Genomic DNA, 16,610 nt, shown 5'->3' on the forward strand with positions numbered 1-16,610 from the left:
TTTTCTGGGCTTGAAACTGGGCCGGAAATAGCCCACGATTCGCTGGTTGCGAAATCTGCCACGCTGATTTTTGTCACTGCGACGTGTCCGCGTGGAGCACGCGTTCACATCGCCTATCTGTATGGCCACTATGGCAAATTATATATCAAATTGAAGCCCTGGTCGTTAGCTTTCCAACGCAACTGAAACCGCATCATTTGAACCTATGTAGCTCAAGTTATGGTCATTTTAGTGCGAGAGGGTCAGGCTAACAGCTTTGCAATTCCTTCAACTTCTTATATTCCTTCCACTTTTACATGCTTCCTTTCCATCCTCTAAGCCATTCCTGCCCTATAATCTATGAAATTACTTAACACACATATCAAGGCATCGAATGATAATAAGAGAGGATTTAAATAAAAGAAAATAAAAGCCAAAGAAGCATATTTTCAATCATAGCACAAAATCAGGAAGGGGAATGTAAAACCATGCAAATCATATGAATAAGTGGGCAAGGACTTGATAAAAATCACTCAATTGAGCACAAGATAAACCATGAAATAGGGGTTTATCAGAGACACCCCACCGTGGTAACATCTTTCCTTTTTTTCTTTTTGTAAATATTGCTAATAATTAGTTTAATTTTATGTTTTGTTTGGTTAGATATGTTTATTTGGGAGTTTAGTATGTTAAATAAGGTTTTATGATGTTTTGGTAGTTGTTTGGAGATTTGGAATGCTTGGTTTGGTGCAAAAACATAGCAAAATTTTGAAAAACAGAGCACCATCCACGCGCACGCGCACTCCACTCATACACGTGACCCAAGTAATTTCAATCATCCACGCACACGCGTCATGCACGCGTACGCGTGGATTGAATATTTCCACTTCCCATACATTCACCCGAGAGTTGTGTCTGAAGTGTGCCAACTTTGTGCCCCAAGGCACGCGCACGCGTACCTCACGCGTACACGTTGCCGCTCCAAATAACTCATCACGCGTACGCATGCTTTACGCGTACGCGTTGCTACCATTTCATCAATCCACGCTTACGCGTACATGACGCGTACGTGTGGATTGCCCTGTTTCACCCACCTTCTTTTCTTCTCCTCCTTCCATTTCTTTCCTTCTTCTCTTCTCTTTCCACCCTTCAATCATCATCCAACACTACCAAACACCATCCATAACCACTTCTTTTAGTTAGTTGGTTAATTGTTTAATTAGTACATTTTCATTTTGTTTTCTATTTTTCTTTATAAGTGTTGGATTATTAACCTTGTTTACTGTTTCTTGCTGCTGATCATTGATGAGATGTTATTTTAACATTGTTTTTAATTTGCATTGTTGGATTTCTTTGTTGAGGTTATATTTTGTCACTTGGTTTTGAGTTTTTATGTTTAACATTTGTGAACACCAAGTGAATGTTACATTGTTTTTAAGCTTCTTAACTCTTTTGAATTGCATGTTTTGGCCACCATGCATTCATCATGAGTGCATGATTACAAAAGAGAGCAAAGAGAAAAATTAACACTACAAACCATGAGAATGAAATAGTAGAAGCAAGAAATCATAAAGGAAATGAGATGGAAACATGAAATTGAACCTAGATCTAAGATAGAAATGTCCTAAACCTAACCTAATTCTAGAGAGAAGAGGGAGCTTCTCTCTCTAGAAACTAACCTACATGATGCCAAAACTACTAACAATTGCTCCCCCTTTGCCCAAACTTGAATTCTGCATGAAATAGCATTAGAAATGAGTTGGATTGGACCCAAAATGCTCTAGAAATTGCTGGCCACGAGTTGCTTTTAGTAAATCACGTGCACCAATCGTTGCGCACGTGTACAATGCGCACGCGCATCCCTAGACGTTAGGCAACTATAGCAAATTTTATATGATTTTGAAGCCCCGAATGTTAGCTTTCCAACACAACTGGAACCGCCTCATTTGGACCTCTATAGCTCAAGTTATGGTCGATTGAGTGTGAAGAGGTCAGGCTTGACAGCTTTACAGTTCCTTCATTTCTTCATGAGTTCTCCCACTTTGCATGCTTTTTCTTCATTCCTTCAATCCAATCTTTGTCTTCTAAACCTAAAACCACTTAACAAACATATCAAGGCATTGAATGGAATTAAAGTGAGTTAAAATTAGCTATTTTAAGGCCTAAAAAGCATGTTTTCACATTTAAGCACAAATCAAGGGAGAATTACAAAACCATACTATTTTATTGAATAAATGTGGAAAAATGTGATAAAATCCCCCAAATTAAGCACAAAATAAACCACGAAATCGGAATTTATCAATTGACCGAAGATAACATGACATCAAAAGTAAGCTTACTTAGTGATAATCCAAATCCAAACTATTGAAAATGTTCCTTGGTTCCAAGTAACTTTTTAAGTCATTGATTCACAATAGTGGAAATCAGAAATCACTTTCTCTATTTATCCCAAATTGACGTTGCAGAGATGTGAAGAAGAAGTGAAGAAATTAACTTGCATGTAAATGGAAATAAATCACCTTTATCCTCTGACTTAGCTTAGCTTGCTTTGATTAGGGCGATTAGACATTTGCTTTTGTGATTTACCTTTTTTTTCTCTTTCTTCTCTGATGAATGAACCAGGAAGAAGCTTTTTCTCTCTTTCTTCATAAATCTGACAGATGAAGCTTTGTGAACGTTGGCTTTGGTTGGCTTCAACTTGGATGAATCAACTTGGACTTGGATTGGCTTGATTTTCCAGTCAGCCCAAATGATTTCTTTGCTTCATTTCTTTGGGCTTTGTTTGTGGATAAAAGAACTCACCAACAACCTTTGTTTCTCGGTTTCATTGGTTTGGGCTGCTGCTTCTTTAATTTTGGCCCGCAACACTAACAAAAGTAATCAAAACTAATTGAGTGTTTAACCCAATAAATCAATATTTGTCATCATCATTTAAATTAGTTATTTTCTTAACTCAACAGTATTCATTATTTCTAATAATAAGTAAATTTTTAAACATACCACAAATATTATCAGATGAAGAGCCAATAAATTATTTTTAAAACTTAAAAATCTTTTAATCCTTAATAAGAAAAAATGATTAGATATGAGATTGTACATTTTTTGAAGAAAAGTGAGCGAAATGTCACGATAAATTTTAAAATATTAGATTTAATAGTATTTGTATAGTTTTTTAGAATATTTGAAAATACTCTGGATAGTTCTAAAATGTCTCAGAATGTCTCGAAAAATTCCAAAAGACTCTAGAAGATTTTAAAAGACTCTAAAAGGTGATAGAATATTCTAAAAGAGTATATATATATATATATATATATATATATATATATATATATATATATATATATATATAAGTATGAAAAGAAGTATAGAAAAATCTAAAAGTATTTAGATAAATGTGATAAATTAGATATTTATAATGAAAGTTTTAGATATTTGATCTGAACTACTGATTAGATTTAGTTATGATCTTTATTAAAGAGATAGATGATTATAAATAGAAGTGAGATTTTGAATTTAAATATATGAGTTATTTGTATCAAACTCTTAAGTAATAAAATATTATTTTTACCAAATATGAGTATTATGGTGGCTTGGTGTTAATTAAGAGTTTAAGTAAATTTAAGTGCTGATACGCTGTTGCATTGGTTAGTATCTTTAAAATAAATAGACACATAAACAAATACACAAAAGTATATTGACATAAAACACACAAATTTTATAATGTGTTAAGTAATAATGTACAATATATATATAAGCCAAATGTTAATTTTACTTTCGTTAATATATTTCATCACTACAACATCAAAAATAAAAATTGATAATTTAAAAAATAATTAAAAATATATAAGAAATCAAATTTTATGTTTTATATATTATATTTTTTATCTTAACTTCAATAAAAGAGACTAAATATATATATTTTATGTATATTTATATACCACTGTATTTATGTCTTAATAAATAAACTATAAACATAAACTACCAGTTTAATAATTAATATTTATATCTTAATAAATAAATAGGCTAATTTTTTTATATGATTTTCAATTGTGAGTTACACTAATTTATGGAGATTGTGGGTGATTTACACTGTTGTGATGGTGTAACATTGGAATTTGGAAGGGGAGGGGTGAAATCGTACTGTCCGATTTCTTGTTGGGAGAAAAGAACACAAATCGGACGGTCCGATTTGTGTGAGGGGGAGTGTGCGTTGCATGTAATCGGATGGACCGATTTCTTACTGACTAAATTTTTTTTGACTCCGATGGAACACTAATCGGACCCAGGAATTTGTGGCTGGCAAAATTTTTTTAATCAAATGGTATGTTAATCGGATCCAGCGATTTGTTGTTGGCTAAATCAGATGCAACACTAATCGGACCCAGCGATTTATGTTGCGTGAAAAATTTTGAATTGGGAGCATGCGGTTGGACCGTCCGATTTAGTTACTCATGCATACATAAACCAAAGAAATCACAGAACCCCCACTTCTTCTTCTTCTTCTTCTTCAGCGTGAGTTTCTGCATTTAGGTGATGTTCTTCCTCTTCTCCCATCCTTCTTTGTTTCTGTAGAATAGATTATACTGAGAATGAGAGTATTTAAACACGTATAGTATTATGGATGATAGAGTTGTATTAAAAATTTATTGTTATGTACAGATTTTATTACTAACATATGAGGGAGTTTAATTTGTATGTGAAAATCTGTTAGATGTTATTATTCCATTCACATTGTCATTTGATGAATTAAAAGGTGTGAGTTATGAGAAGATAGATTCTCAAAGATCTAGAAAAATATCGTGTATTTCGTATAGGCATCCTTTACCTGTGTTTGGTGGGTTCGTTCAATTTCAGACCAAATATGTGACAGATGAAGCGAGTACGCAGGAAATGTTTTCAATGTATATTGAGAATCACCACCGAATGTCGTGCATCGAGTTGTATATTAAGTTCGAGCAATCTGAAGCGGACCGAAATATTGAATTGGAAGATTATAATAGTGATAGCAAGGAGGATTTTGAAAGTAACTATGAGATCGTTGGTCCAGGTGAAGACGAAGATGGATCTGACGGCACCATGAACGCGGATGTGGCGGAAGTTGCTAATGCACTAGCAAACTCGCTTCCGTTTCAGGAGCCTTCTTTCATGCGGTCGTTGGACTTGGAAGCCATGAATGCACCGGAGTTTCCTCAATATATGAAGCAGGTATGTCATTTGAGACTATACCATTTGATTACTTTATTAATTAATAGTTCTTTAATAAGAATTATATTTACTAGTTCTTTATGTAGATAGAATAGCGAATGTGTAGACTGTTATAATCATAGATGGTAAAGTGTATTTATCAATTGTTTATATGATAAATGATTTATTACTGTATACATAAAAATTGATTTATTACGTATAACGTATAGAGAAATTTTAATTGTTAATATATATATATATATAATGATTATTTATAAAATTATATATCTTGTGGTGTGATTGTGGCAGAGCTTCCTGTTGTGGCCGATGGTGAATTTACGGTGGGGATGGAATTCAATTCAAGAGAGGAAGTAATCAAGGTAATGAAAGATTATACCATCCGTAGAGGTGTAGACTATCAGATTTATGAGTCGGAACCGACGACATTCTATGCTAAATGTACACACTATGGCAAAGGTTGTGATTGGCTGATCAGGATTACAAAAATGCAGAAGAAGTACTATTGGGAGATAAGGAGGTACAATGGTAGTCACACTTGTACCAGGTCGACAATTTCTCAAGACCATTCGAAACTGGATTCCAAGACAGTTGAGAAGCAATTAAGCCGTTGGTAGAGGTTGACCCATCTTTAAAGGTGAAATCAGTCATTGCGGAAGTCCAGTCAAAGTTTAACTACACCATCAGCTACCGAAAAGCTTGGTTAGCAAAGCAGAAGGCGATTGAGTCCATTTTCGGAGGTTAGGAAACATTGTATGAAGCTTTGCCCATATGGTTTGAGGCCATGTGTCACAAGGAGCCGTCAGCAGTGGTTCACTTTGAAACAATGCCTGCGTACCAGGGGGATGATTTAGTTCCTGATATCCGTGTACTACATAGAGTCTTTTGGAGTTATTATCCTTGTATTAGGGCCTTCAGACATTGCAAGCCAATAGTGCAGGTGGACGGGACTCATTTGTATGAAAAATACAAGGGTTGTTTGTTGGTTGCAGTCTCATAAGATGGTAATAACAACATCGTGCCTATTGCGTTTGCCATAGTGAAGGGAGAGATTTCTGATGCATGATACTTTTTTCTAAGTAACCTGCGTCAACATGTGGTGACACGTGATGGTGTCAGACTTATCTCTGATCGACACGATTCTATTAGGTCAGCTATTGCTCAAAGTAATGGAGCTTGGTCTCCTCCTATAGCTTTCCATATGTTTTGTATCTGGCATATTGAGTCAAACTTCTTGAGGAAGTTCAAGGCACCTTACTTGCAAAAACTTATCGTCAATATCGGTAAGTTTAAATACAAGGTTTACTCCATTGTTATTGTAAATACGACTCGATAGATTGTTGTTCATTGGTGATTGTTTTTTATCGTAGGATATTTGAGGACGATTTGGGAGTACCAGATGCGCTATAAACGATTAAAAGAATGGGGTATGGCCTACACCAACTGGCTTGACCGTATCCCACGTGAGCAGTATGCTTTGGCATTTGATGGTGGATACAGATGAGGTCATATGACCACCAATCTTGTGGAGTGCATCAACTTCGTCTTGAAGGGTGCACGCAATCTCTCGGTCACTGCGCTTGTTAAGGCTACATTTTACAGTCTAAATGAGTTGTTCACTAGGAAAAGAGCCGAGGCTGAGGCTCGAATTAATGCTGGACATGTGTTCTCTGAGATGGTGACCTCCAAGATGCATGCAAATCAGCGAGCATCGAAAAACATACAAGTGAGCTGTTTTGATAGAGAACATGAAGTCTTTGAAGTACGTGAGATGCCTAGTGGGGGTTAAGTATGCAGTTGACCTATGCCAACAACAGTGCGACTGTGGTGAATTCTAAGTTGACCAAATTCCGTGTCAACATGTTCTAGCCTACTGTGCAAATCAATGATTGGATTGGCAAGTGTACATTCATGACGTATACAAGATGGACCAAGTTTGAAGAGTATACAGGGCTAGATTTAGACCACAGAGAAATCCTACAACGTGGTCTGCATATCATGGACCTTGATTCGTTGGCAATCCGTTCCTCAGACAGGTAGCCAAAGGTCGGCCTAAGATGACTCGCTTCTTGAATGAGATGGACACTCGCATGTTGCGTGGTCCTACGAGATGCAAGCAATGCGGTGTCGAGGGTCACAACCGTAATAGATGTCGTCAACGTGGTAGTCCAAGTGCGGGGGCACCTGGAGAGTAAAAGTTACTATTGTTACATTTTCTCTACAGTCCGTCTTCTTCGGTGCAACCCCAAACTGGTGCAAGCACTCGGCCTCCAACGCCTCAAAACTACTCATGGTCGGTCCTGTAACCGGAAGACCATTTGTCGGCAGATCAATAATCATCGCCACATCCTCCAACGTCACCGCACACTCACCAACCGAAAAATAAAATGTGTGAGTCTCAGGCCGCTATCTCTCAATCAGAGCATTAATCATTGCTTACTGACATTAGATTACCCCAATTTGGGAAACATAATAAAACCTGTCTCCTGTAAGTGACCCTCAACAATTTAGTTGTACGGATCGGGTGGCTTTAAGTGATCATATATCAACATCCGTAAACCTTACAAAATCACATTTCCTTTATAAGTACCAGTATAATATAACTAAATTAACAATAATATAATTTTCCTTACATGTCCATTATAACTTACTACCTGCATAATTGGCTATCAAACATACATTGTAAACATACATAGTAAATTTGCCTAATTTATTGTCTAAATTATACTAAATTATGTTAAATTCAAATAATAATAATAATAATAATAATAATAATAATAATAATAATTAATTACGATTCTCTACTCCCTACTCTACCGATAATAATAATAATAATAAAAATAATTCATTACGATTCTCTATCGATAATAATAATAATAATAATAATAATAATAATAATAATAATAATAATAATAATAATAATAATAATAAAATTTATTTACAGATCTCATTCATCATTCATTTTATTTACAACATATTAACCAATAATCATGAATCTAAGCCCAAATCAAATAAAAAACATAACATTACATGCATATTATTAACTAATTAATGGTATAGAGATTTTATAAAGGGTAAACACTAATTAACTACTTTTTTAACACCTAACAGTAATTATATCATATATATATATATATATATATATATATATATATATATATATATATGATTAATTTCTATTTAGTGCTATTATAATATATATTATTATTAAAAATTTTAATTTTATCACAACTATTATTTTTACTAAATCAAAATATTAAAAAATAAAAACTTACATAATTAAAATGTCAAAGATAATTAACAATATAAAATTTTGGTTAATTTACTTTTTTAATTTTTTTTAAGTTTTTGGTGGTCCAATAATGATAAAAATTGAATGCTGCTTGTGGGGTTGAAGAGCAAATAAAAAGATATGAGAGTGAAAGTGATGGTTGCTGGGAGGGGAGAGACACTCGCAATGGAGTTACATTGAAAAGGAGCCAACAAGAAAAGCATGTGCATGTTCGCCACGTGGTAGCAGGACACAAATCGAACCTACCGATTAGTGTATCGTCCGATTTCAATTCCTCAAATCGAACCGTCCAATTTTAGTTCAGCAGCCATCACAGGTCGATGATACACCTAAACCCCCATAACCTTGGTATACACCATAAGCTCTTCTATATCAAAATTAAAAAACTCTAAATAAATACAGTCCTAAGTTTAAGTTTGTAGCGTTCATATCCAATATCGACGGATAAAGAGTTAAAGACTCTAGCCCCGAACCGCTTCGCTTTTGTGCTCAACTTCTCTCCGAAGAAACAAACACCTTCTGTGTCAAAATTCAAAGGAAAGAAAGAAAAGAACCACAACACACTGTTGACTCCTCTTCACTCCGGAAGCTGAAAGCTGAAACGTAGTGTCCCAAACGTTAGAATCATAAACCGACAATGGCTACGGATAAGTCGGTGATGGCGGTCATAAGGGCTGCGAGGCCTTCCTTTCGAAACGACCACGACAAAGCAGCGTTTGTCGTTCACGCCACCTTCCTCTCTTCCGGCTACCTCCTCACCGCCACCGGCCCCCAAGCCCTCTCCGACGACGCCCTCTCGCATCCCTCCACCGGTAACACTTTCACTAATTCCCGTTTTGTTCTCTCTTTTTTCTTTAACGAAATCATTTAGTTTCGATAATATTTGTGTGAAATATCCAAATATCATTAATTATCACTCTTCTTTAGCGAAAACAATTGACAATTCTGTTTTCTGTTTTCACTTCTTTCTTTGCAAGAAACAGAAAACAGAGAAAGTAAAAAAGGCAAACCAAACGTGCCCTAAGTTTGCAGCACTAGCTATACAGAGAAAGTAAAAAAGGCAAACCAAACGTGCCCTAAGTTTGCAGCACTAGCTATGTAGAACAATTTTCATCTAATCAGTGTAAGAGAGTTTTATCGGATTATCTAATCGGAAGTTTCTGTTTATGACTTTAAAAATAGCGACGAGGTGAGTCATGTATTGTTGATAATGTGAAAATATATAATTAGATGTATACTTAAGATTCGTTTATGCTGGCGGTGCATACAATTCAAATCCTCATATATTTTAGGAACATTTTATCCATCAAGATTGAATATGTGTATTTAGCCGTTCAACATGTACTTTAAAAGATTATTTGTTCTCGAGTTGATGATTTATTGAAAACCATCAAATACTGATATGTGATTGATTGAGTGAATTACAGAGGTTCGTTATTTAGATTATAAAGTAAATTTGAGCTTGCAATCTAGACAAAGGATTAGGCTTCCATACTAGACAAAGGATTAGGCTATGCAATCTAATCTGAGGATCAAGTCAATTAAGCTGAAGTTAGAAGATAACCTTGTGGTGTCAAGAGAAGATGTAGCAAATTGATATATGCAGCCTGTAGCTTATAATTAGTATTTACTGATCATTTTTAATATGTGGTTCATGATTGTGTGTAGAGGAGGTGTCTGTAGAGAACTGGAACCAACTAGACCAAGAATATGCTTTTGTTTATGTCAATCCAGAAAAGGTTTCAAATAAAGTGCTGGTAAAGTGCCTCGTTATGAATGAGAAGTTACTCATTGATGCCTTGAAGGAAGGGACTTCTGACCCTGCACACCTTGAGATTTGGTAAGCCACTTTTTTCCCCTTCAAGCTATAAGTTCTTCAAGATTTTGCTTTCATTTGCTGCATTGCAAAACTAAAATTTTTGTAACTGACCAACCTGGTTTTCTTTGTTTGCGTTGAATTGGGCTGCGTTGGAGTTTGGAGCTTCTATTAGTTGATGAATTATTTTATTACTCTTTTTAATTAAATAGAATTTTTCATTCTTGATAGAGGAAGACCAGAAACTAAAATATAATGGCTATGGTGGGGACAACTGAAGTACTGAATTGTGATTTTTAATTAAATAGAATTTCCATTCATGATTTTTAATGAAAACTGAAGTACTGAATTGTGATTTGATAACCATTTGAAATCAGAGTTTGTACTCTGTATTGTCAACTTTTACCCTTTTCCCCCATTCCTTTCTTTGTCACATCAAATATTAAGATAGAATAGTTAAGGGAATAAAAAAGCCACCAGAAATATTTTGTATATCCATTCTATGCTGAAAATTTCAAGCAAGTGTGTATTGAGTTTTGTTGCTCAAAGGTTATCTGCTTTTCTTTCTGGGTGAAGATTTTCCTGTGTTGGATATGTTGTGAAAATTAAAATTTTCTATGGTTAATTGTACTTCTTGTGAATTTACGGTTATGTCATGATCTGGTGCTTTGATTTTTCTACATACAGTGTTAGGGATTATACTATAGCAAATGAAAGCAGCAATTATTCTGAGCAGTTCAAGAATTTGGAGCAGCTGGTGAGAAGACTAAATCAGGATATCTTAGCCAAATTAGATAGCTCCTCCACTTCCAGTTCAGCAAGTAATCCTCCACGGTACATATGGTTTCATGTCTCAATCACCTCTTTTTTTCTTTTCCTTTTGTAAAATCTTCCTTCTTCGTTTTCAACTTTAGAATGATGCTGTAATATATTTGTAGAAGTATTAGGATTTTCCTATTTCTGTTCTTTTATGTAGTTCCTGAGTTTCATGTATATGCCATCAAATATGCATTATGCATTTCATTGTATAGTTATAATATACTGATTATGGGTAATTGTGGCATTCTGTTACTATTCTCAACATTTTTAGCTATTTACACCGATTCCAGATTTGCAGACAGTTTTCAATGAAATATTTTATTCTTCTGAAAGTTTCTGTTATGTTTTATTTAATAAGCCTTTTTCTTTTGACTTTTTTGTGTGCATTGTGCTAAGTTGTGTAGTACTGAAAATTGCATGATTTTTTTCCCCTTTGAAATTCAAGATATTTGATTACCCTGCCTATATGTTTTATGTATATATCAGATTTCTTGATTGATTCCTAGTCAACAAACATGATCCAATTCTAGGAAATGAAATTTTGTTTGATGCCCATTTTGTGGCTGAGTAATCATATTTCACTTTTTACTCAAGGTTGTGAACATGTCAACTCAGCTGTCCTTGTCCTTTTGTGTGCACAAAATAAACCATGTAGGATAACCAAATGAATTGAACTTCATTTTCCTTGTTCTGCAATCAAGCGCAGGTGCAAAATGTTGTACTGAGCACCTACACGCACAATTTCGAGCCAGGATATGAAACTTGTATAAATCAAAGTCTCTACTCACATTGAAAACAAACTTTTGGTTGTACTTTCATACTTTGTATTAAACGATTGTTTGCATATGATGATTTTGAATGTATGATTTGTTTCATCAGATATCCTCTTCACTAAATTTTATCATTGTACTTTACAGATCTGGATCAAGAGAAGCAAGGCAAGAGATACACGAGCCTCCTGTTGGATTTGGTGGACATGGTGGTGCTCCAATTCATCCCTCTGGGTAAGGATTTGCCTATTGATATTATGATTTCAATGTAGTTTGTCAAACTGCTGTTATCAGCCTTGAATGATTGAATTCCCTCAATAGGAGAGATTTTTTGAAGGGTCTAAGTAATTGAAATATTTTTTGTTGTTTAGTTAATTGTCCATGTTTGTAATGTGAGTAGGCAGTGTTAATGATGTAGCATGATTATGTTCTACACCAATTGTGATCCTTTAAAATAAGTATCCTTGTGAAGTGAAAAAGTGAGTTCACACTTGGATTAGTAACTCCCGTTGGGCATGGATCCCATGAAATTATCTAAAGGGAGTTCTTATTTTTTACAAGAATATTCATTTTAGTTGATCCAAATTTGTTTTACATATAATTACCGTTCCTACTACGTCAAGGATTTTTAAATCACATTAACCATGATATCATATTCATCTTTGAACTCTCTTATGACTTAATAATTTTAGTAAGCCTTGTCCATTTATTTTCCCAACTGATGCAAACCAGATTCCTAGGCAAATAGTCAGTTGCTAGCTTGTAGACAGGAATGGTGTGCCATTTGTTTAATTTGTGTGTCTAGTGTTTGTCAAGATCAGTTTATATGCACTTAGTATATTTGATGGAGCAATTGGTTCACTTAGTTGCTTCCAAGCTATGCCGTTGTTATTTACCGTCTTCACTATCTTCTCTTCATATAATATTGTTGAACCTTGCATCGATCAATATTTTTCATGTTTTCTTTAGAGTTATATATCCTCCCGTTAATCCAGTTGGTGATAGTGATCTCTTTCCTGGGCCTCCTGCTGGAGTGTACCCTACATGGTATGTCTTCTCCAATATACTTTTTGGTTTTTCTTTCAAAGTTGTTAGCTCCATGTTAAAGTGTTCTTTAGTGTTTCATTAAGTTGAAACTCTTGTTGTTGATTTCAGGGGTGATCCGGGCACTGGTGGCAGTATGCTTGTAGGTATGTATCAGGAAAAATTTCCGATTTAAATACAATTATAACAAACATGGTTTCCCCTCAATATTTGCAATGCTGAGTTCTCAACTTGGAAACAGGACCTAATGATCCCCGTTGGTTTGGTGGAGAATCCCCTTTCCCCGGAGGACAACCGTAAGCTATCTGTATCTCATTCTTCCTGCATTGCTCTCCTACTATGATTTCTCATTTTTGAGGCTCACATCTGTGGTTTCATTTAAATCAAAATAGGGGAGTCCCTCCTGGTGTTCCGCTGGGTGCACGGTTTGATCCCTTTGGCCCACCTGATGTTCCTGGCTTTGAACCCAACAGGTTTCAGAGGTATGGTTTGTTATTTATTATACGTCATTTTGCAGCTATTTATTTATTAGAATTTAATTTCGATGCATTGTCAGCGTAAAATAATTTTACATGTGCATCTAATTATATAAAGCTATAGCAAAAATAACTACTTTTTATATTGGCCACGTAAATAGTCATCTAAAAGAACGGATGTGATTGCACCACTATGTAAACTAGATTAAAAGTTAAGATGTGTTTCCCTATCATGTCTTGCTGGCTTTTGATGAAGAACTGAACATATTTGGTGAAAAAGGATTATTGTTATTACGTGGAATGTTGAAAACTTCAGTTGTATTATTACTTTTCATATTTTTATCGATGAAAAGTTACCTAAGATCATGTTCCTCGCAAGGCTAAAAGTTATGCCTTTAAGGCTTTAACAAAGCAGCTGTTAGGGATAGTTAAATATGACATCAACTACAAAATCAATATATCATGTGTGTGTGTGAAACACACAGACTGAATTAAAATTTTCTTATTTCTCTTATTCTTTTTCAAGAGGCCACCGAGGCAAGGTAATAATGTTCATCCAGATAAATTGGAGAGTGCTAGGTAAATAATGACCATCTTGAAAACATGAATAATTACTAATCAAATAAAAGTATACCCTAGGGGTGTTCAAAATCAATCCGGACCGAACTAAACCGACCAACCGAACCGGAAAAACTGAAAACCGAATAAATCGAAAATCGAAAAAAACATGTTTTGCTGATTTTATTACGGTTCGGTTTTTGGTTCTGATAATGAAAACCCCAACCGAACCGAACCGGTCAGGGAAAACCCTAAAATACCAACACCCCCTCCCTCCACAAAGGCCGAAACGAACGTGCCTAACTTAACCCCCTTACCCCCGCTGGCCCCCCACACCCCACCCCCAAATGAAACCTAGCCAGTAGTCACTCTCTTCCCACACTCTCGCTTTCTGCACTCTCGAGGCCTGCGGCGAACCCACCTAGCGCCGGCGAGACCGTTCCTCCCACCACCTTGCAGCGCCACCGAACTCTCCCCCTAGCGCCTCCGAACCTTCCTCCCACTGCTCCCAGGACCTCCTCGTGAACAGAGCACAACGAAGCCCCAGCCCCAGCCAGCAGTGAGCAGCCCAGCACCACCTTCGCACCCAGCAGTAGCACAGCACCACCCACTCACCCAGCAGTGTTTCTGGCCACCCACAATGTAGCACCTCCCACCCAGCCACCGATTCAAGTCAGATATGGAGCGGTAGCCACCGAGCCAGGTATGTAATTTAACTAATTTCCGTTTTGAATTACTGAAAGTGCTTCTGTTTGTATTGTTGGTAGCTTGGTATTGTTGGAAAAATAATATAAACTGCTTCTGGTTATTATTAGTTTTTTTTGGAAGAATAATATAAGAAACTTTTGAAGTGATTTAGTATGAAATCAGATTTGAAATCAGATAAACTGGTTTTGGATCTTGATAGGAAGATATTGAAATCAGATTTGAAGCAGATTTGAAGAATTAAATTTGGAGTAGATTTGAAATTAGTGTATTGTTGCTGATTGCTGGTTGAATTGCTTTTGTTGAATTACTTCATTGTTGGTATTGTTGCTGATTGTTGCTGGTTTTTAATTTATTTGTTGTTGTGTTTTTGCTGATTTTTATTTGTTGTTGTGTTTTTGCTGGTTTTTAATTTGGCACAATACTTTGTCCTTCCAGTTCCAATGTTACTGTACTCCGTAAATGCGATATTACTTATGATTTCCTGTTGTTTTCATAAATTTGACAAGTATGGAGCTTTCAAGATCTTTGTCTCCTTTTGTTGCCAATATGACAGCTTTGACAAATATGTAAGTGCTTAACTCTAAATCAGAGAACTTTAAATCAGTTTATATACTCTTATTCTATGGCCGCACCCACAGCTCGCTGTTAAATGCGATCTATGTTCCCTGATAATGTGCTAATGAAATCCATGGAATTCATGAAGAACATCTAGCCTAGTTAGCATTCACACAACAGGGACCAAAGTTGATGCATGACCTTCTCCATTTAGTATTTAGTTACACCAATTGTAAATTTACTATTCTAAAATCAGAACTTTGTTAATGGTAACAAATTGATGGGGGAGGAGGACCCTTATTGTTGCATTCCTTGTCTATATAGATAACTTATTTGTTTCGTCAACACTGCCTGTGAATTTATGTATGCAGAGTAGGTAAAAAAGAGGGCATTATTGCATAGGAGAGGGAATAATAAAGATTTACACTTTTACAAAGTATCAGAGTTTCAATAAATAGACAAAAGTACAAATGAAAGAATTTGGAAGAGATAAAAGTACACACATCAAAACTTAATAAATATCAGAGTACACATCAAAACCTCATAAATTATTTTGTTGTCATGTCCTCTCATTTTTCTTTCTAGTGAATAAAAAAATTTTACATGATTCAACTCCTTTGTTAACTAATTTTTATCAACATTTTAATAACCGTGCTTTTGTTCATTTCATCTGAAAGGGTATGTATGTGTAAGCAAGTTGCTCAGATGGCTGAACTGAAGAAGATTTTGTATGGGAAGTTCAAGGACTCGATCAATCTGGAGAGGAGACAGTATAATTTGGCTATCTTTTAATGGAAATTTATTTTTATTTTTAGTTGTGTTGACTATTGAACTTTTAAACTTCTTTAATTGTCGTATTTAAATTCCTTTTGTCCTTAAATTTCATTAGACCAATACGTTGTTAGCTATTGTGTATTTGTGCTTGTCGATTTCAATGTTATGACTTTGTGAGATAGTATGTTAGTATTTTTTTAATTGATTCAAAAAACTGAACAAACCGAACCAAATCAAACCGATTTTAGTTAGTTTGGTTTGGTTCGGATGGCTTCAATAAAAAAATTGAACCAAACCGAACCGCAGTTTAATTGGACGATCGGATCGGATGACTTTTTTCTTAAAAATTGAATCAAACCGTACCGCGAACACCCTTATACTACATTCTAATTTAATGTTACAAATTAAATTTAAGATTAATTTATTCTTTTAACTTTATTAATTCACATTGTTCACACATTGTTTAAAAATGTTGGTTATCTATACTTTTTCATGTAAATTTTATTTTAGACTTTTTTTTTATTGTAGAGAAAATTTGATTAGAGTAATTCAAACAACCTAGTGAGAAAATGAGGCATATTTTTATACAAATATGATGTGCTCTGAAATAAATTAAA

General features: G+C 35.0%; 1 protein-coding gene across 2 annotated transcripts; it reads left to right on the forward strand.

Annotated features, from left to right (window-relative positions):
* Positions 1-8,891: 8,891 nt before the first annotated feature.
* LOC112748515 (probable proteasome inhibitor) lies at positions 8,892-16,174 on the forward strand. 2 transcript variants are annotated; one of them, XM_072219149.1, is made up of 11 exons: positions 8,892-9,285; positions 10,142-10,313; positions 10,977-11,123; positions 12,026-12,112; positions 12,848-12,925; positions 13,034-13,068; positions 13,164-13,218; positions 13,315-13,404; positions 13,925-14,659; positions 15,171-15,230; positions 15,897-16,174. In XM_072219149.1, exons 1-9 carry the CDS (start codon positions 9,111-9,113, stop codon positions 13,983-13,985), a joined length of 900 nt encoding a protein of 299 aa, XP_072075250.1. In that variant the 5' UTR covers positions 8,892-9,110; the 3' UTR covers positions 13,986-14,659; positions 15,171-15,230; positions 15,897-16,174. The 2 variants fall into 2 exon arrangements, with proteins under 2 accessions (XP_072075250.1, XP_072075249.1); XM_072219148.1 differs by lacking the exons at positions 13,925-14,659; positions 15,171-15,230; positions 15,897-16,174 and having other exon boundaries at positions 13,315-13,759.
* Positions 16,175-16,610: the final 436 nt, after the last annotated feature.

Source organism: Arachis hypogaea, chromosome 2 (genome assembly GCF_003086295.3).
Source record: "Arachis hypogaea cultivar Tifrunner chromosome 2, arahy.Tifrunner.gnm2.J5K5, whole genome shotgun sequence".
In the NCBI taxonomy this organism is placed as follows: Eukaryota; Viridiplantae; Streptophyta; class Magnoliopsida; order Fabales; family Fabaceae; genus Arachis; species Arachis hypogaea.

What these genes read in the sequence shown, in the direction of transcription:
- LOC112748515 (XM_072219148.1), top strand. Translation starts at nt 9,111, where the DNA reads ATGGCTACGGATAAGTCGGTGATGGCGGTCATAAGGGCTGCGAGGCCT. An exon ending in TCAGCAAGTAATCCTCCACG is followed by an intron (nt 11,124 to 12,025) that starts GTACATATGGTT and finishes TGTACTTTACAG; the next exon opens with ATCTGGATCAAGAGAAGCAA. An exon ending in GCTGGAGTGTACCCTACATG is followed by an intron (nt 12,926 to 13,033) that starts GTATGTCTTCTC and finishes TGTTGATTTCAG; the next exon opens with GGGTGATCCGGGCACTGGTG.